Source organism: Zootoca vivipara, chromosome 1, assembly GCF_963506605.1.
Source record: "Zootoca vivipara chromosome 1, rZooViv1.1, whole genome shotgun sequence".
In the NCBI taxonomy this organism is placed as follows: domain Eukaryota; kingdom Metazoa; phylum Chordata; class Lepidosauria; order Squamata; family Lacertidae; genus Zootoca; species Zootoca vivipara.
The window spans coordinates 42,850,584-42,872,229 of NC_083276.1; the positions used below are offsets into that span (position 1 = coordinate 42,850,584).

Here is a 21,646-nt window from a genome sequence, read left to right on the forward strand (position 1 = left end):
AATGTCATGCAACAACGTCATGTCTGCACAATTCATTAAAGCTCCGGACTGCATTGCCAACATGCTTTGTTCAGAGTAATTGGAAGCCAGGTCAATGCCCAGGCAGCGCAGTTTCTGCAAGAGTGGTATGCACTAGAGAACTTTAAATGAGCACCAGGTGGCATTAATCTGAAAGCACAAATACTGTCTGCATATGGAAAAACTATACATGTGTGACTCCTGCACTCCTTTGGGAGAAAGGCCAGAATCTAAATTGAATAAATAAATAATAAGAAATATAAATTCATAAAAACATTCTGTTGTTTTTAAAAGTGCTTCCCATAATCAGGCTCTGCTTATATTTATTTACAATTGACACCATTTCCGTTGTGGACTTTGAGGGGATTTATTCAAGCAAATAGTATTGTGAGTTGTTGTTTTTTATTGCTGTTGTTTCACAGAAATCCACAATGACCATGAAAAACAGCACATTGTGAAGTACAAAAGCCCAACACAGAAGAAACCATTAGTAAACCAGCAACCATCCAGAGCTTGGTAGCAAATAAATGCAAAGAATATATTTAACAGCCCGAGAAAGTACCTGAGAACACCATGCCTCTGAACAAGACCTTTCAAAGGATGCCATGCTCCAAGAGAACCAGGACATCTTCTCAGTCTCTCACCTACATGTGGTTTATCAGCCTCTCTTCTTCTGACTCTCCATTGAACAGGAGCAAAAGAGACACACATTCTTATTCCAGTCATGGAGTCTGCTTGGCATTGTTCCAATGCTAGGGATTCCTCAAGGATATGAGTAATAGTATGATTGCAGAGCAGGCAACTAACAGAGCAAAACAATTCTAACCAGGCCCCTTTGCATGCTGGGACGTAATAGGACTTGCCATGTTTACAAAGAGAAATTTAAGCTTAACACGTACAGATTGCTTTAGCAAGCAGGCACCTTTAAAGTGCTACACGTCACCAGTGAATTTAAAATAGCTGTCTGCCTTCATCATTCTATTAAAAGTTGTATCCGTGCCTTTTGGTCTGCACAAAGCTTTCCACAGCAGCCTAGAACGGACTCAGGCTACGCCCATCAGATGGCATACTAGTGCAATCCTAAGAATGTGTTATCGGAAGTAAGCCGTCTAAAGTTCTATGGGACTTACTCACAGGTAAGTGTGCATAGGATTGCAGCCTTAAAGTCCCAAAAATCATTTAAAGCAAATGTGTTACAATTTATTCATTTTTTAAGTTTGGGGACCTTATAGGATTTTTTTGCCTCAGAAAAAGTAGTAATCACCAAATGGGTACTTTCAAAAGATTTTAATGATTTTTGAATTGTCTTTTGGTCATGCAAAAACCCAGACTATATTTGTCAGGAACAGATAACAGGGTGGAGCATTTTAAGACTACAGGGGCTGAAATCCATAAGCATGGTAAGGTAAAGGTAAAGGGACCCCTGACCATTAGGTCCAGTCGTGACCGACTCTGGGGTTGCGCACTCATCTCGCGTTATTGGCCGAGGGAGCCGGCGTATAGCTTCCAGGTCATGTGGCCAGCATGACAAATGCTTTCGAACTGCTAGGTTGGCAGGAGCTGGGACCAAGCAACGGGAGCTCACCCCGTCACAGGGATTCGAACCGCCGACCTTCTGATCAGCAAGCCCTAGGCTCAGTGGTTTAGCCCACAGCGCCACATGGTAGTGCAGTAAAATAAAACAACAGGTTCTATATTAGGAAATCAGAATCACATGGCACTAAATCATAAAAGGAAAGTACTGTAGGCATGTAGAAATATGGTAAGGAAAGTTGGCTTTAAAAGAACACGGCTCATCCTTTCAAAGGATTCCATGGAACAGAAAACAGATTACAGATTCCATGGAATAGGAAGCAGCCATTTGGATACAGTTACCTAGATTTTCAGGACAGATGAGCAGGAACAAACACATTTACTGGGTACCCCATAAGGGAAAAGGAGCAGTTTTTTCTTCTAACAATATCAATACTCATCTGCACCTGCAAATCTGAACATCCCAGGAACTAGAGCTGTGACCTTTATCAGGTGAAACCTCAATGATTGGAAAAATTGGCAAAATCCCCTTTGGGATTTCAATGCTTTAGAAGCAGGGGTTATTTAAAAAAAAAAAGGACATAATGGCTACTTGAAAGCCCATGAGTTAATCTGACAGAAATTAGGGCATTATTCCAGATCATTGATATGTTGATGGGCAACAACTAACTTGGCAGAAAGAAGTGGGAGGGAAGTTAGGTTCTTGTTTCCATGGCAACAGACTAGAAATACATGTGAGGCATGCTATAGGGTGGCAGAGTTGGCTGCAGTAAAAAAAAGGGGGGGTGAGGGGGTTGGATCTTTTTACCAATGGAAGCCAGAATATCAGTCTAAGGGATTATGTGCATTATAGGTTTGCTCATTACAGGCCTAAACTTCAAGTTATACACACAAACTTGTGTTATAAAAGTCCAATAGCTGCTTTGGATTCATCTTCAGGAGGGGGATTTACCAGTACTTCAGAGATAATAGCAAAGGAGGAGGACTTGCCTGTTGCTTCTCTACTCTAAATACCCCCCAAACCACACCTTCCTTCATTATAATATTTATGGCCGTGTCAGTATCTATGTTCCCTGTGCTATGAAGAAACTCTTGCAATCTCAGTCTCTGTGAGAGGTAAGCAAAGGTGAAAATATATATATGAATTTTGGACATTGTTTCATTTAATTTTCACGAGTCAGAATGTTATTCAGTTCCCATTTATTTTGACAATATTTGGGCAAATCCCAAATTCATAAGGAATGAATAAATCAATGACTAACATATTAGAGCTAAAAAAAGTGGGGTCAGAAGTTGAGGGCCCCACGCGTAGGGGGATGTCTTTGTTGAAGATTCATTCCCTATGTCTGCAGTAATGGGATTCTTGTCTACAACATGATGGTGTATGTTTTCATTCCACAGAGTTGGAAGTGATGGAGACAGGATGTTTGTGTTACTGTGTTCCGTGAAATGGGATTATTGTCCTTTGTTCCCTCCCTCTTTGCTCTCTGATGCTAGGGAGAGAGGGAGCCATGTTGCAGTGCTCCATTGTGTTTATATGTAAATAAAGTAGATTAGCGAAATGCTGAGTTGCTGAGGTCTGTTACGCATACTGTACTGCGAACACTCTGCGGATCCCTGAGTGTGCTGATGTCTGTTGGAATCAGTCGCTGTGATGTTCGGGCAGAAGAAAGCTTTTGAAGCTCCCGAACGATCGACCAGGAGGGAGAGAACATGCCAGTCAGGCATGTGTCTCTGCCAGGGTCCTACACAAGAGTAGGACGATCCTAACAGTCATTGGGACTCCATGGGCCAGTTCTACCCTCTCCTGCTGGTGTGTGCTGTAGCCCCAAACAACAACATGTGTACATTTATTGGAAGGGGCTCTGTGCTTGCCTTGAACCACATATACAAAACTAATCAGAAAAGAGTACCCCAAATGATCAAAGGGATGGAGCAACCCCCCTATGAATAAATTTTAGTTCAGAGAAAATGTAAGAGTTGCTATATGATACAAGTATATAAAAGAATCCTGGAAACTGTGGGTTACCCCATGGGATTTCACTTCCCAAAAGCCCAGGTTCACCGCTGTGGGAGCCCCTCCTAGACTACGCAGTAGCAAGAAGTGACTTTTGCCAACTTAACCAGCTGGTATGCCATCTCAACCCTATCAAGAGAAAGGACCTTACAGCCTTACAACCAGTCCATACTTCACCTAGAATGTGGGCTGTGGACCCTTTGCAGCTCCTTTCATTCCTACATACAGTATCCATTTCCTATGCTTCGAAAATCCAAATAGGAGAGCTACATTGATTGCACGGCGAATCGCCGGAACTGTGGGAGAGCAGCAGAACCATAGAATGGGTAGGGATCCTATGGGTCATCTAGTCCAGCCCCCTGCAATGCAGGATCTTTTGCCCCATGGGTAGTTGGAAGAGAGCACCATATGGGGGGGGGAGTTAATTAAGAGAAATACACAAGGGGTTCACGGTCCTCATTAAGCCAAGGTATCCCTAGTTGCTCTGGTTCCATCAAGACTCATCTATTGTAATGTGCTCTTTGTGGGGCTGCCTTTAAACATGGTCCAGAAACTTAAAATGCAAAAAGTAAAATCCATGCAGGTTTTTAAAGAAATAACCAAGGAGGATAGAATTCAGATCTGTGATTTCTCGCCCAAAGCCACACGGGTGCTTCATGCTTTCAAACTGCCTTGTGTGTGTTTAGGCTACTCAGTATACATTCCTCCCCGACTGTTCCTGCATGGAGGAAACGTATTACAGTACTTTATTTCAGAACTGGGCTTGGTGTCTGAAACTGTTTTTTTCTTTCCCGCTGTTAGAAACCACCAATGTGGTCATCTGAATGTTGGGTGAGGCCGACTTGGCCAGCGCGACGAAACTGCGTTTCTTTCTTCCCCGGGTTGCTGGCTCAACAGGGGGTTGTTGGCGCGCGCGCTTCCAGCGCCCCTCTCGCGCCTCCCTCCGAAGGCGTAGAGAGGCCGCGACCACCCCCAAGAAGAAGCCTGCCATTTCCCACTCAGTGAGGCGGGTGGGAGCAGAGAGGAAGAAGCAAGCAGGAGGGCAATAAATAGATAAATAAATAAATAGGCTGGATAAATATTCATGATGAGGCCGGTGATGTCACGATGAGAAGCCGGGCTCTGCTGTGTGGCCTCCCGAAAGCGCCATTTCCTGGAGGAGAAGAGGCGGAGAAGGAGCAGGAGGAAGGCGAGGAGGAGGAGAAGGCGACTTGTTGAAGGAAGTCGCGGCGGCGGCGGCGGCGGCGGCAGAGCAGAAGCGGCAGAGCAGAAGCGGCGAGAGGGGGAGCTCCGAGCCCGGCCGAGGCGAGCGGCGCTTGCTCGCCGACTGAACTCCGCGTACCGCGCGAGGCCGGCAGGGGGGGAACTCCTCGGCTCGTGGGTCTTGGATTACAAGTGCAGCGAGCGGAGGAGGAGGCGGGTCAGCCAGCCAGCCGGGAGCGAGCGAGCGCTGGTGCGGCTCCCGAATCTGCCGCCACCTCAGGCTCCCTTGCCTCGCTTGCCCTGCCAGGTCTCTCTCTCCCCACTTCTCTCTCACGCGCGCGTGTGTGCCTGCGCGTGAGAAGGAGAGACCCTCGACGCGGCGGGACCCCCAGCGCATTCCTGAATTTGAGGGCATCGCTTTGGCTCTCCTCGCGGCTTCCCCCCTCCTTCCCTCCCCATCCCGCTCTCCCCCCAACGCCCCCAAATCGCGCCTCCTTCTCGTTCGCCTCCCCCCCCCCCGGTTTCATTTCTTCCTTGGAAGCGAGCGGAGGCAACCCGGCGTGGAGGAGGATGACAAAGATGATGATGTGGAAGAGATGGAGATGAAGCAGACTATGCAGATCCGGGGACTCCTGTTGCTGCTGCCGGCACTATGGGCTCTCTTTCTGCGGGACGTCGCGGCTGTCACAGGTAAGGCGGAGAAGCATGGCTGACCCTATGGACTTACTTGGCTGCTTGTTACTCTCCTCCCCGAGCTCCCTCTCCGGACTCGTTGGGGATGCCTCCCCACCCCCCAACTTTGTCCCTGTGGGAGCCCTGCTCAGGTCTGACCTCTTTCGCGGATCTGCGGGTTTGGTCTAAAAAATGCCCTCTTGATTTGATCCAGAAATGGGAATCCCTCCGCCTCACGCGCGCCCACCCCCGTCCTTTGCAAGGCTGGCTTGTTCGGGCGGTTCAACAGACAGACAAACAAAAACCCTCACGTTGACTGCTCACTTTTTCTCCCGGAAGGGACTCCCGGGAAGAGTTGGGAACAAGAGCTGGCTGCCACTCTTAAGTACAGCGGTCATACATCCCAGTGTGTTGTGGAGCTGGTCTAAATCTTTTCAGAGTTGCTGGTCTGAGCTGAAACAAGTTACAGAACTTAATTGGGGGGAAATATGTCTCTTCCCCACCCCTTGCTTTCTTTGTCGAGTATCCTTTATTTGGATTGTGTATTGTTATTATTTCATTTTTCAACTTGTTGCTGTGCACATCAATAGTATCTGCAGCAGAAACAAAACAAAACAAAATCCTTCCAGTAGCACCTTAGAGACCAGCTAACTTTATTATTGGTATGAGCTTTCGTGTGCATGCACACTTCTTCAGATACACACAGAGTCAAGCTTGTAGTTCTTAATATTTTCTGAATTTGACTCGCTTCCCCACGGCCCCTTGCAATCTGCAGAAAGCCAGCTCTTCCAAAGAGAATGAATGCAGTCTTGGAGCTGTCACGATTTCAGATCTCACACCCCTGTTGTGAAATATGATCTCTTCACCTAAGTGCCTTAAGCGCCTCATTACTTTTCCAGAAGTCCTGAGTGAGGGCGCAGCAACACTTACTGGCCTCAAGGGGACTGCTCTGAGGCTGGGATATTTGGAGGGGGAGTGGAAAACCAGAAAATCTCAGATTGGATTGACATTCCTTGAAGCCATATTTTGGCAGCTAATCTATGGAGTACATCTGTTTTGAAATATTCCTGTTTTTAAAATATTGCTTTCTTTGACTGGTGTAATAATCACTGGAAATTTTGATCTGATGGCTTGCTTATTGAGCAGGCAATTTAAATGTGTATATGGCTTTTGGCACCTAATTAATAAAAAATAACTTATATTTTTGTATTTGAATATTGACCTCCTTTTTCTGTGTAACTTGATCCCATGTGTTCATTATTATAGCAAGATATCTGTGACACACACACACACACCAGTGATACAAAAACTTTGGGGAACTTAAAATCCCCATGTGTGCTCATTGAGTATTCATTGTATTCATAGAGTATTTTGGGAATGCACAATGCTCTGTCTATTGTGACCCATTTGGTGATGGCATAAAAAGAGACATTTTTGTGAATGCTGCAATCACAGAAGATTTCCATTGCAGCAATATTTCCTCCTTTATTTAACATAACACAATCCTAAATACTCTTACTAGGGTGTAAGTCCTAGTGAGCCCAGTCAAAATATACTTCTGAGAAAACATACATAGGTTTGCATGGTTAGTATACATCATGAAGGTAATGTGGTTATTCATTTCTACAGGTATCTCATGATTTCACCTCCAATAGACAGAGTCAATTGGGGAGATATCTGGAAGAATTCCAGACGTTTACATTGAGAATTCATCTTCCTAGAGTTTCTTCTCTAGAGCGATTTTGGCCTTGAATGGAAAGCCTGGACTTTGAAGTCATCTTATTTTACTTGTTATTTGCATTATATTTACTGTTTTTAATTAGGTTTTTAAATTTTGGATTATGCGGAATGCTTTATCTGAGTGGATGTAGCAACCGAGTAATTTCGTTGTTCCCGCAAGGGGACAATGACAATAAAGATATCTTATCTTCCTGTGGAATTGAGCAACCTAAATCAAGCACAAATGAGTGAAACTGAATATGTGGCCTGCTGTCACAAGGTGCAGTTTCTCAGTGTTGCTTGATAGCATGGGAGCCCACCTGTAGGTGAATCTGATTTTGTTGGCTGGGCTAGTTATTTGACTTCAGGTTTCTAGCTCCTGATCTGAAGACATAGCAAGTACCCATTAACAGATCCAGGATACCTGCTGACTCCAGCCTTGATAACTGTGATCATAGAATCATAGAATCATAGAGTTGGAAGAGACCACAAGGGCCATCCAGTCCAACCCCCTGCCAAGCAGGAAACACCATCAAAGCATTCCTGACAGATGGCTGTCAAGCCTCTGCTTAAAGACCTCCAAAGAAGGAGACTCCACCACACTCCTTGGCAGCAAATTCCACTGCCGAACAGCTCTTACTGTCAGGAAGTTCTTCCTAATGTTTAGGTGGAATCTTCTTTCTTGTAGTTTGAATCCATTGCTCCGTGTCCGCTTCTCTGGAGCAGCAGAAAACAACCTTTCTCCCTCCTCTATATGACATCCTTTTATATATTTGAACATGGTTATCATATCACCCCTTAACCTTCTCTTCTCCAGGCTAAACATACCCAGCTCCCTAAGCCGTTCCTCATAAGGCATCGTTTCCAGGCCTTTGACCATTTTGGTTGCCCTCTTCTGGACACGTTCCAGCTTATCAGTATCCTTCTTGAACTGTGGTGCCCAGAACTGGACACAGTACTCCAGGTGAGGTCTGACCAGAGCAGAATACAGTGGTACTATTACTTCCCTTGATCTAGATGCTATACTCCTATTGATGCAGCCCAGAATTGCATTGGCTTTTTTAGCTGCTGTATCACACTGCTGACTCATGTCAAGTTTGTGGTCTACCAAGACTCCTAGATCCTTTTCACATGTACTGCTCTCAAGCCAGGTGTCTCCCATCCTGTATTTGTGCCTTTCATTTTTTTTGCCCAAGTGTAGTACTTTACATTTCTCCTTGTTAAAATTCATCTTGTTTGCTTTGGCCCAGTTGTCTAATCTGTTAAGGTCATTCTGAAGTGTGATGATCCATTTCCCCACTATTGTACTAGAATAGGAGTTACTCTTCCTGATGTCTAGTATCGTGGTGTTCTGTCTGGGCCATGAGCTGACAGTTTTAGGTGGGATCTGCCAGGCATCAGTTTCCAGGCTTAGGAGCTTTGTGTGCTTAAAGGCTGGAGTCAATATAAATCAAAGTTGTCCATTGGCTGAGCAAGCATAAGTAGATAAGAGTAAAAAGAGGCTAGGCTGAAAGACAAGCCTAATACACTGGCACCACATTGACAGTACCCTATGGTGCCATGTTTTCAGTTCCCTATGATGTAAGGTTGACAGCATCATGACCAGGAGCAAGACTGAGCAGCATTATATAGAATTCCCAATCAATCAGAGTCTGCAAACGCTCTGAAAAAATATGGAAAGGTCAGTGGCAGGAGTGACTGGCCTGTGGCCCTCCAGATGTTGTTGAACTACAACTCCCATCATCTTTAACTATTGGTCATGCTGACTAGGGCTGATGGAAGTTGGAGTTCAATGACATCCAGAGCCACAGGTTAGGCACCCCTGGCTATGGTCCATTCCAAGTTCCAGGTTTGTTGTGGACCAGTTCAGTCATTACAGCAGTCATCAAGAACCTTTAGTAAATGCGGTTGCGGCTGCTGCCTATGCATGGTGGCTATCATGCTCTACAATGTGCCCCTTTGCATGAAGAGCCTCCATGTCAGGAGCAAGATAGTCCAGTGGTTCTAGCATGGATCTCATATTCATTGACATAATAAACAGCTCCCATATGTTATGGTCATGATGTGGAGCTGAGTTCCCCTCTACAATATACACAAAGGATCTGGGGCTCTGGTCTTGCACACTTGGCACCTGAGAGAAAAGATTGCTCCCCCATGCAGACATGTTTCTCCAGTTTCCCATTTTCTTCCCTTAAGAATGCATTTTGGATTCTTTTTCTGGCAGTAATCTACATTCTCAGAGAATTAAACTTAACAAGCTGCCGTGCAAAAGTACCTAGCAGCACTGGGTTGTTGTCAAGTTTAGGTAGCAAATCGTTTCTATAAAGAAATAGATTTGTTGTTGTTGTTTAGTCATTTAGTCGTTTAGTCGTGCCCAACTCTTTGTGACCCCATGGATCAGAGCACACCAGGCACTCCTGTCTTCCACTGCCTCCCACAGTTTGATCAGACTCATGTTGGTGGCTTCGAGAACACTGTCCAACCATCTCGTCCTCTGTCATCCCCTTCTCCTAGTGCCCTCAATCTTTCCCAACTTCAGGGTCTTTTCCAGGGAGTCTTCTGTTCTCATGCGGTGGCCAAAGTATTGGAGCCTTAGCTTCAAGATCTGTCCTTCCAATGAACACTCAGGGCTGATTTCCTTCAGAATGGATAGGTTTGATCTTCTTGCAGTCCATGGGACTCTCAAGTGTCTCCTCCAGCCCCATAATTCAAAAGCATCAGTTCTTTGGCAATCAGCCTTCTTTATGGTCCAGATATCTGTTCCCTAATTGTCTTGGGAACAGTGGATGATTAAAGGCAGGGACCCATAGGAACCAGGACTGGCAAGCAAGTACAACTCACAGGGTGTTCCCAGTGCTGCACTGTTTCCTGTTGAGCGTTTGTCAGGGGTGGCAGGAAAATGTAGAATGTCTCTTTCCCAGTCATACCATTTCCTCTTTTCAATGACAAGACACACTTCACAGTTGGGCAGGATTTTCTGCCCACATTGGTCCCAAAAGGTGGAGCAGCTCAGCTAACTTCCCAGGCTGCCAAGTTGTCAGCTGAACTAACAGAGAAAACCATTCCGGTTTGCGAGGGGTGTTTATTATGTTTCCTATATAATATAATTGTATACAGTTACATAATTGTTGTCAATTCTCTAAACAGCTGCCATCTGGCTAGGAAAGGTAGGTGGCTAAGAGCCACACCGCTTCTTGAGTCCAAATCTGTAAGAATTGTGAAGCTGCACCTCCTAATTGAGCAACATCTTTTGATTTCCATAATCATTACATTGTGAAGAGACTTTAATGACTAGGTTTTAATTATCTCTGTGCGTAAGAGCTTAATTAGGTAACAATCAGGGTTGGAAATTGGGAATATATATGTGTGTACATGTGTGCACACTCAATATATATTAAAATTAATCCCTGTTTTTTTCCAAACCTTCAGACTAAAGCCAATTGGTCCCTTAAAAATTCCTGTTCTCTGTGCAAAATCCGTCCTTGTACTTTGCCCAGTACACTCCTTCAAATGTGACTTGCACTGTGATTTCTTGGAACCACAGCTGAAGGCGGGAATGTAAATCTTAAGTTGCCTCCCAAATATGTGCTTGTGTGTTATTAACCCTGTTAGCCAAGTGCATTATTGAAAGCTGAGCAGTCTTGTTGCCACAGGGTGTTGCCTACATTTCATAAGATTGCTTGTCATGTCATGCGTGTATTTTAGGTGTATATGGCGTGGCTATGCAGGGCTTGTTATATTCAGTTAGAGGGAGAGATGAGAGGGAGGATGCTTTCTGGTACACACACTCACACACCATTTATGTCATTGTTGAATCAAATAATAAGGGGTTAGATCATGTTTCTTAGTGGCATGATTAATTGCTTAGCCCAACAACAACAAATGCTGCGTCTGAACATAAAGTATCATTTTGCCAGCTTCATCGCTCTTAGCAATTTCCACTAAGTTTACAGGAACAACAAAAGGGAGAAAAATTACAAGGATTGCAGCATGGGAACCAGTGAATTAACAGGCTTTGTAATCCAATAAAAGTCCCAATAAAAGAACAACATGCTTTTCTCCTACAGAGGTTCTCTAGTAGGGAATAACATTACTGATGTTGTGCCGGTGGGCTGTACTAACCACAGTTGGGTCCCCTGACACTAGCTTCATGTTCTTACTCTTGCACGGTCAAAAAATTCCCTAATAATTTATCAGTCTCATGTAGCAGTATGAGCAATTGCTAGCATGCCATAGAAATATGAATGCAATTATATACGCAGGGGATCCTGTGGTCCTGGCACGCTGGGCACTTCCTAGTGGGGCATCTTGGAAAGCCAGTGTCATGGCAGCCTAGTACTCCCTGAGGTGGTAAACCTGTGTCTGGGCACTTCAGACTGCTTTTGAGAGCTCACAAAATTGAATGTGCCTTCATACAAAAATCCCACTTGACATAGGATGCTTTTAGATGTGGGGTTGTTCAGGTACCATAAGTGGATTATTAGAAGCAGACTTTTTTTTTAAGGCCTGGATATTAAAGCCTGTTGGACTTTCTGCAGAAAGGATTAAAGAAAGAGGAGGAAATGGGCTGGCATTTTGACACTGCACAAAATTACGACACTGCATTTTGTGGACACTGCACAAAATTTGCATGCCTGAGCAGCACCAATCCTGCAATAGACACATCTGGAACCACCCATAGAGAATTAGGTGTTAGAGAGCCTAACCTCATGGGCTGGTTTTCTATATGGAGGAACATTCGGTAATCTGAACTTTCCCCTGGGACAGTCCAGCCACTAGGTTGCCACTTCAGTGAGAACTAGGTAATAGTTACAGTACTATGCTCAGTCTGTTGTAGGGTCAATAGCACAGCAGTCCAACACATATCCAAAGCAGGGGTTGGGAAATGTTTTTGCCCAGAGGGCTACCTTCATCTCTGTCCCTGCCCCTGCGGGCAAACTTTGACAGGTAGGTGGAGCAATCCACTTGTCAATCATCTGGTGTCATGATGTCAGCTGATATTGCCCCACCCACTTGTCAAAGTCACTTATGCAGCTGTAGCTTTGGCAGGGGGCATGAGGAACATTACTCTGGGGGCCCACTCAGTTCTGGCCACCAGCCCTGTTCACTGTTTTTTAATGAGGAGCCTCACTTGTAGAGTACTGAGTGATGGAGTTCCTCTGCCTTTGAAAGCTGTCCTACAGAGGAGAAAAAGATAAACATTGTGCATCACCGCATTTCAGTTTTGTGTCCTATTTGCACCTGATACGTTGCTGCCAGGCACTCTGGCAAATCAAAGGAGCTCCAAGGAGGACAATTTGTTGCAGGCCCCCAGGAGATAGCTGGGTCATTTCTGTGGTGGCTTCACTTGTGGTCTGCATGACACTGAGAACAGGGTGCCTACTTTCCCCTGGGCAATATGAATGGCCGCTTGGTTGCCTGTGGAGGAACAGGAGGAACCTGGGGGTGACTCTTGGTTAGCAGATGCAAATGACAGTTCCCTTTACAAGGTTCTCCTTGAGGGTTGCTACTTGAGTAAACAGAAGAAAGAGTTCTATCACCCACCTAGTTCCATTATGCATGCCTCAGCCTAGCTGCCCATTCTATCAGTGGCAATTCCTCAAATGTCAGTTTTTTGGAGCATCACCTGTCAGGAAGGGAAATGTAACCACTGCAACAGTTACTCAACCCATCCACTGTAGGGAGTTGCATACTCTGCACTTTGGGTTCGTCTTGCTCCATGTGCCAAAGCTCTGAGATGTTTGGCCAGAAGAGACAATAGGCAGAGTGCAGTGTCTGGTGCTCGCTAACAAATGTGACAGCCCTTCATTGCCTTTGCCTGTGCATCATCAGAGTTTTTCTGGGTTCTGCATAAAACATGCTACTGACTATGTGCTCCCATGTACGGGACACTCTTGCTATCAGCTGCTGAGTAAGGGAGGGTTGTTAAGCAGCTTCCCCATGTTGCAGGCTAGATGACATTCTGTGACCGTGGGTGTCTGTGTGCTTTGTGCATACACATTTCTTTCTTTCAGAGAGGGAGTTAGAGGAGGGGTAAAGGAAGCCTGTGTCCTAATTTGAGACATGATCTTATTCTCCCCAGTGACTCCCTCTACCTTGCTTAACATTTTGGGGAACCTTATTCCTGCAGCCAAAATTAGAGGGGTAGAGTTGAGGCTTTTGTTGAGAGTTCGTGTCTGGGTCCTGAGAAAGGTACTCCAGAAAAACAAGTGCTATTCATGATAATTCATTTACTTTCATCAGACTGTTGGGTACTGTTGCTGGTCTACATTGTTTGCTTCATGTGCAGTGTCTCATCATCAACTTAAGCACCAGCGAATCTCCACCTTTGGGTGTTCCTAGTTCTTTATATGTGAAATCAGAATGATTCAGCCCCATTCTGTGCATTTTGATATCTGAAATCTGTATTTTCCCTGCCTAGGGGTTTTATACCCTTGGTGGGATGCCATGGTTGGCTGCAGAGGTACGGTAGTAGAAATTCAATCCTTGACTAAGCCTCTAAAGGCATTTAAAAAACAAAAGCAAAAAAACACCTCCCAGCATGTCACAGTACAGGAAAAGGCTACTCTGGGGGAGATCTAGTACTGGCTAGTGCCAAAATCAACATGTTAAAACAGAGTGAACCATCACTGCCTCTCATGTTGAAAATACTATTTATTTGTTTGCTGTGGGTTGTAAACAATGCTGCATACACGGAGTTCCACTCATGCATGGAACATCCACTTCATCTTCCTGTGTGTCCCCAAGTAGAACAAAAGCACTGGATACAACCCTCTGTCTATTTATTTTTAATGGAATTTATATACCCTCCCCCTTTCCATTGGCATGCTGAAGCTGACAAATAAAGGGAGTTACAGAAACTCGAGACAAAACTATTATAATAAAAATAAGACTATTATGATGAAAACCCATCAATAATCGGATAAAAAATTGACAGCTGGCACCTTCCTATTCTGCCAATGGTTAATGTTGTATGATACCTACAGCAGAGATGGTACAAGAGGCCCGGTCTTCTCTGGAAATTGGCAGCCACATTTTAATCCGCTACCTTGCTGCTTATTTACCATCTTGCTTATTTTCTTCCTTGCCACATATGCTCATCTTCTCCCCAAGCGTTCAAACAGCTTGCATCAGTGTTTGTGCAGCTAACGTATTCCATACATTTTTCTTATTGTGGACGCAATAGCTCTCTCCACCCACACACTTAAACATATTTGAGAGCCCTGGAGCACATTCTGAATACATCGAACACCCCCACCCCCACCCCAAAGGAAATCTGAGAAACACCACCACCTGCAAATGAATTGGTGACACTCATCCAAATAAGGAATGAGATCAGTAATTTGGCACTACCTCCTGGGTTTGGGGGTTGCCTGGCTACTGGTTGAAATAATCCCACACCACAACATTAAGGAGGGGAGGGAGAAAAGTATGCTCTGTAAATGGTTAGTTCCCTTTCATGCCAAGGCTCTTCACCAGCCTTTTCTTCCGTAGTGTTTGCAAAACTGCTTGGGAGTTTTTATAATAAAGAGAAAGTGCTTGCCGAACAACACCCCCCTCCCCCTGTGAGTAACTTTCTAAAAATGTCAGCTCTTTTCATAGGCGTAGATCAAAAGCCACAGTTTCCTAAAAGCGCATGAATATCTCCTGGCAGCCAGAAATCCAGAGAGAATTTTGGGCGGAATTTGTGCTACTGTTCTGAGAATGGCACTTTCAAAAAGCATTGTCAGGGCGCTGCTGCAGTGATGTCTTCTGTATCTGTATCTACCACTGACAGGTTGCTACTGTATGGCTTTCACCCAAATTGATCTCCAAATTGGCATGTTGTTAATGAAGCCCTGCGTGGATTTAACCTCCTCCATTATTCCCTAACTGGAATTTCAGTACTCTCATCCTACAGTCACTCGGCAAATGTAACAAAGCTCTGATGAGGCGTCCAGGTGCCTGCATGTTCTGTTCTCTAGATGTATTGTTGCACTACGGACCACCAACCTTGGCTAATTTGCTGTATTCCCGACCTCCTCGCTCCCCTTTCGTGGGTGTGGAGAGGAGGGAGGTTGCTTTCTTCCAGGTACAAAGGCTACTGGAATGCCAATCAAACTGAAGGTGTCCCAGGGACAGCCTGTGAAGCTGAACTGCAGCCTCGAGGGAATGGATGACCCAGAGATGCTGTGGATCAAGGATGGAGCTGTGGTGCAGAGTGTAGACCAGGTGTACATCCCGGTAGATGAAGAACACTGGATTGGGTTCCTCAGGTAGGACTGATGTATAGAACAAGGGCTTCCAGGTTATATTACATTATTAATTACTATCATCATCTTCATTATCATTATTATTATCATCATTATCACCATCCTCACTACCACCTGCATTTTTTTATCCTGTGACAGACCACTTGGAGTCAGAGCTCATTGCAGTCCACATATTTGCTGTGCAAAACATGGGATTTGCTCCCTGGAATTCCACCCAAACCATTTTTTCTTCCCTTGTTTAAAATCTCAGGTGTGTCCCTAAGACCTTTTCCCATTCCTGTAGTTGATAAGAATACTAAGTATTTGAATAGTACCTCAAAGTGCTCACATGCATTATCTAGTGTGATCCAAGCAGTAACTCCGTAAGTACACCAGTATTATTATCCCCCCAGATTTCAGATAAGCCTGAGGCTGAGAGAGTGCCTTTACTAAGGCCACCTACTGAGTTCATGGCGGAGGTGAGATCCGAACTGCAGACTCTCTGATTCATAGCTCATAACCATTCTGCTGCAGCTACACCAACTCTCCAGTTGTGGAGGAAAGAAAGCATAAAGGCAAATGAGCAACAGTCTGGTAAAAAATCAGAAACCAGAGATAGTCTGAACAAGGCTTTCATTGGTCAGAATGAGGTTTAGCTCTTTCACCCACATTTCCTAATGGTTGTTTCCCAGCCTTACACAGCACTATCTTCATGACCATCTCCTATTTTATTCATCACGCCAATATAAAATTTTGGTGTGTGGGACCTTGGGAATGGAGGGAGGCAGAGATGGCTAGATTCCTCCCTAAGATTGGCCAGGAGGGCTGATTTCCCACAGGGGTGTTCAGGCAAAAGAAAGGCTGCTGTTCTAGTCAAGGTTAATTGATAAAGAAGAGGGGCAGGTACGGTCCATTTGCTAAGACCCAGTGTTTTAAAAACTCAAATTGCATTGCATTGCTTTCTGTGCCTGGTGCAGAACTTTGCTGTAGAAGGAGGAGCTGAGCTGAGCCAAACCAAACCAAGCCAAACCAAACCAAACCAAACCAGTGTGGTTTCCATCCTCTAATTTTTCACAGGTTTTCAAGATGGCTTACAAAAAAGCAAATAGTTGGGAAAAAAATGTACACTGCAATCTGCTCAATGGGGCTTGGTCCAGAGTAGTCAGTAGCAGATAGCATGGTGGGGCAGCCCTCTTCAGATAACCTCTGGTTGGTCGCAGTGCTGCTGCTTACTAGGAGGTAGAAAGGGAAGGGCAAAGATAGTATGGTACAAGCCTACCAGTGGAAACACCAGATTGGTTCAACTCACTGGTGCATTGGCACCACACCAGCCTCCTCCCCCAGCAGCTTACCTCTCCACCTCCAGGTAAGCATCAGCAATGCAACCGGACAACGATTAGCTGAGTGGCAGAGCCTCGCCATGTCATCAGCTACTGCGAATGGTCATATATGTGTGAGGAACCTGTGCCTCTCCACATGTTGCTGAATTACAACTCCCATCAGCCCCATCAAGCATATCCAATGGACAGGGATGATGGGAGCTAAAGTTCAGCAACATCTGGAAAGCCAAAGGTTCCCCACACCTGATTATATAGCAGTAATGCAGTAAAAGATGATGCACCATTAAACAAAACCATTCCAATCCAGTCTAGGACATATTGAGGCGTACTGGCACCTGAAATGGCCAGCCCAACCTTTTCTCACGCTTGGTAGCTCCATTAGGCAGGAAGGCCCAGAAAGGCTATTAAGCTCCTTAGGGATGGGAGTTGCCTTATACTGATCAGACTTTGGTCCATCTACATAAGTATTGCTTACATTGACTGGCAGCACCTCTCCAGGGTTTCAGGAAGAGGTCTTCTATCCCAGGGACCTTCTGCAAAGCAAGTGCAGTACCACTGAGTTACAGCCCTTCCCTCAATTCTCTAAGACAGTGTTTCCCAACCTTGTGCCTCCAGCTGTTTTCGGACTACAATTCCCATCATTCCTGACCACTGGTCTTGCTAGCTAGGGATGATGGGAGTTGTAGTCCCAAAACATCTGGAGGCACAAGGTTGGGAAACACTGCTCTAAGACCAACATTTGCAGCAGATGTTGTTTCAGCCACCACTGATTGCATGTTCATGCTGTATCTGTCCTTCTGATACTGGGAGCTTTCACCCTTTCTGGCCTAGCCTGAAGGCAAATGACAAGGAAAGCTTTACAGCCCCCCTTTCACCTTGTTTGTTCCAATGTGCTCTGCGGCAAAACTGGAGATGTACTTAAAAGTTTCCTTGCTCTCATTTATTCCCACCATGTCCCTTCTCTCCTGGTCTCTGACTAAAAAGAGATGCCCTAATTAAAGTCAGACTTCTGGGACTAGAGCGGAATCCTGTTGGGAGGGGAGAGGATGTGTCATACAAACCAAGTCTTAGTCATCCCCACAAGAGATGTTCCAGCACATTTACTCCATCATTTAGATCAAGCCAAGCGTTCTGCATTTGGGCCAATTATCATAAGGTAAAATATTCAAGGATAGTTTGCTTAGGATGTTGCGGCGGGGCAGGTGCAGCGGGTGGGCGGGGGGTGGGAGAGGAAAAGTGTCAGTCATCTTTCGAGATACTGTTTGCAAGTACAGTAATTACTGCAACAATTGCCAGAAGTATACAAGAATTACCTATTCCCAAATCCATCTCTCCGGAGGCCTTTTGAATTAAATAGTTACTTGAGAATCTTGGATTCCCAACAGAGCCCTTGAAATGAAAATGTCCTCCTGGAAACACTTGTTTTACAAGGAGCCGGGATGAGTGGGGAGAGGATATATTGCTGCATTACAGAAAACAGCATTGAAATAGCACCTCTGGCAGCCCTAATTAAATACCTTGTAGGCTGTTGCACTGGTGCCTGATTTAGCAAATTGATAGGCGGATCAGCGAAAGCTCAGAGTGGAGCTGCTGGTTGTCCCTTCCCAATCAGAATGACACTTGAGTTTCATATGGTCACCCTGTGAAGATCTGCCACAGCTGAAATTGGTAGGGGCTGGGCTGACTTTGTCCTGAGGCTATCGCAAGCTGAAGGGGTCTTCAGTCTGATGTTAATTGACATATGTGTCTGAACTTGAGGAACTGTGGACAGAATTTCTCCCTTGGTTCGTGGTTTAAAGCAACATTCTATGCATTCAGTTACTCTCTACCTTGCTTCCCACTTTGTAAGAAAAGATTAGTATGTGAAATATTTATTTAGGTTTATGCAGTGCTGAATAAGGCCAGAGATGAAGAGCTCCAGCTCTGAGTCATCACCTTGATGAGGGAATGTTTGCTCCTTCCCTTTCACTCTTGTCTAACCAACACATTTGCTTTCTCCGTGTGTTTTAAGACTCCAGTCTCAGGGTTAGAGCGGCTTGGCAGACTCTTTTTTTCCAAGATAAGGGCAGTTAGACTTCCTGGAACCAGGCAGTTAGCTCATTCACGTTCTGCAGACAGGAATTACATGGCACTTGGCTAATTAATTTGTGCAGTATTTCAAGATAAGCACTTATTTCTCCTGTGTGAGTGCTAAAGATTCCTTCACTATTTTGAAAAGGGTAGCTCCCACCCTCCAATCTCTGTCTCAGTCTCCAAAATCATGTGTCTCTGGTGGAAGGGCTGTAGCCCAGTGATGGAGTATTGCTTGCAGGTTCGCCAGCATCTCCAGGTAAGGCTGGGGAAGGCCCGCCTTTGAAATCCTGCCAATCAATTTGGACCTGGGGGGGGGCACAACATGGTGCCCTCCATGTCTTCCATCAGCTCCAGCCAGCATGGCTAGTGATCAGGGATGATGGGAGTTGTAGCCCCAACAATATATGGAGAGTAGAGGACTAGACTGACCAATATTCTGACTCAGTACAAGGCAGCTCCCTATGTTCCTGACCTATTTTCTGTCACTTGTGGTATGGCATATGCTTTGCACTGATTGGCTAATCTTCTCTAAAGAGCTCCTTTTGCTTCGTGGTACCCACACAAATAGGTGGAAGGATCGCCGCATGGTTTATTGCTTTCCCTGCATATTCAGGCTGGATGCAGTCATGGGCCACTGTAAGGCCACAATTTAACATGTTCTCTGGAATCCTGGGAAACAAATGCTTCTCAGGATATGGCAAACTGCATTCCTCTTGCAGAGCCAAAAACCAGCGGTGACGCAGCAAGTCCTGGGTTCATTTGCTGGCATCTGCAGCTGACGTAAACCTGGGTTGCAGATGTGAGAAAAGCCTCAGTGTGAGGCTTTGGGCAATTGTTTGCAGTAATGGGCCAGATAGAGCCGGGGCCTTGTAGTTAGGACAGCTTTTCTGTGATCACATGTGTACATGCTGAAGCAGGAGGGCTTTCCTATTTCGGAAATGGCTCCAGTGTTTGTAGCTCACTGGATGGAATTGGAAGAGCTTGTGATGACAGCTGCTTGTTTATGCCACAGTGCCATTTACCATTCATCTCTCTCTCAACACTTTAGCTTGAAGTCTGTGGACCGGAAAGACTCTGGGAAGTACTGGTGCCAAGTGGAGACCAACGGGAAGAAAGAAGAATCGCAGCAAGTGTGGCTCATTGTGGAAGGTAAGGACCCTGTCATTGGCTCTTGCCCAAGGCAGACATGCTGAGCACGCAATAGTTGGCCGCATGCAGAAGTTGTGAGAAGAGATTGCCTGGCTGATGTTGGCTCATTTCCAGTGTCTGTGCTGCTATGACCAAAACTACTATGCTGTCGCAGCAACCATCTAAAGATCAGAAGAGAGTGGTAGCTGGTGTAGGGGGGCCTATCACACAATTTTTGCTGGGTCTTTAGTTCTGCAAAATATTGAGTGCTTCCAACATTATGTCTGCCAACTTTCATTTCAAAACATGCCCAAGAAACAGCTAGAATTAGTATCTTCATAATGTTTGAATGGTGAGTGTGATGTCAGACAGGTTAACCAGAAGTAGTTGCAATTGAAAGGTGCCCTGGAGGTTAGGTACCACAGGAGGCAAGTTTCAGGCATCTCAGATTAAGGGGCTGGCTTGGAAATATATACTTTTTATAAGGCTGGGTGTGTCTCTATTGGCTTTTCAGGTCAGCTGACCACCTTCAGACTACAGCAGGCACTCCCAAACTCGGCCCTCCCATCATCCCTAGCTAACAGGATCAGTGGTCAGGATGATAGGAATTGTGGTCCCAAAACATATGGGGGGGCCGAGATTGGAGATGTCTGGACTACAGTGTCCAATGAGAGCAATGGGAACAGTACCTCAGCCTAGAAAGCAGCCTCCACTTACAGAGCCTAGTCTGCCTGATTCAGAAATCAGAATGCTAGTGACGTAGGTGAAAAGGTGCTAGAAGCCAGGTACTCTGGAAGTCCTGGTTCTAAATCTCCATCGGTGCCTTATAGAAAATGAATTTTTGATTAATATAAGGTTGCAGTGGTTTTTCTAGGCTGAAACCCCATGAGGTAGGTTGGGCTGAGATGCAGCGGTTGGCGCAAGGTCACCCAAATGAGGGTTTAAACCCTGATCTCCCAGGCCCTAGTCTGCATCACCCTGGCTCGCACAAACTGCACGCACAAACCTAGAGGATACACTGAACAGCACTCTGGCCTGGTATCAACATAAATATGTACCATTTAGAGTGGGTGGCTCCCTGCATTTGCAGCTGTACGTCCTTCCAGGGCTATGATGCTAGCAGACCTCATAAAGCTGCCAGCGTCAGATCTGTATGCTCCCTGGAAGGGAATCTGCAGCGGCTGCAGGCAGAGTTACATCGTTGATGGAGTAGGCAGCGCTCTCCTGTCTGACTCACAGCTGAATCAGTGTCCCAGCATGGGCTCAGAATACTGTGCTGCTTCAGGTATTTGTCTTTTTCCATGAAGAACTTTGTGTTTCCCAGTCATTAGAGGTTTCATAGTGGTTTGTTTTTAAGAAGAAGAGATGTAATCTCCAGGGGCAGTTGGTGCCTGGATGTAATGCAGAGGTGTATGTTTAGACTAACGTTTGCCACGCTGGAGAGAAAGGAGGTGCCTATTACTCCCCAGCCAGGAGTGTTTTAATACGTCCTTTCTTTGTCCTCAGGGGCGTGCCTTCGACACAACTATTAGGTGGAATGGGCCCTTCTGTTTTGCAATGTCTGTACTGGAGCTTGACAGCAAATTATTGACCCTTTACTGGCCAAGCTGCCAGGAAGCTCAGCTCAATTCTATGTTAAATATTTGCTTGGAGATAAAGATAAGTGTCATTGATGGAGGAAAATTTCTATCAGGGTCGGAGAGTATGATAAG

General features: G+C 45.4%; 1 protein-coding gene across 3 annotated transcripts in view; it reads left to right on the forward strand.

The window, feature by feature from the left end:
* The first annotated feature begins 4,627 nt into the window (after window positions 1-4,627).
* Window positions 4,628-21,646, forward strand: part of TYRO3 (TYRO3 protein tyrosine kinase) — a 62,289-nt gene continuing 45,270 nt past the window's right edge. The window contains exons 1-3 of one of the 3 annotated variants that reach the window (XM_035111768.2): window positions 4,628-5,461; window positions 15,210-15,417; window positions 19,855-19,955. In XM_035111768.2, coding sequence (XP_034967659.1) covers window positions 5,368-5,461; window positions 15,210-15,417; window positions 19,855-19,955 — 403 coding nt within the window. In that variant the 5' untranslated portion in view covers window positions 4,628-5,367. Of the gene's footprint in view, window positions 5,462-14,718; window positions 14,728-15,209; window positions 15,418-19,854; window positions 19,956-21,646 lie in introns of those variants that run through there. The other 2 variants (XM_035111776.2, XM_060273573.1) reach the window with 2 other exon arrangements.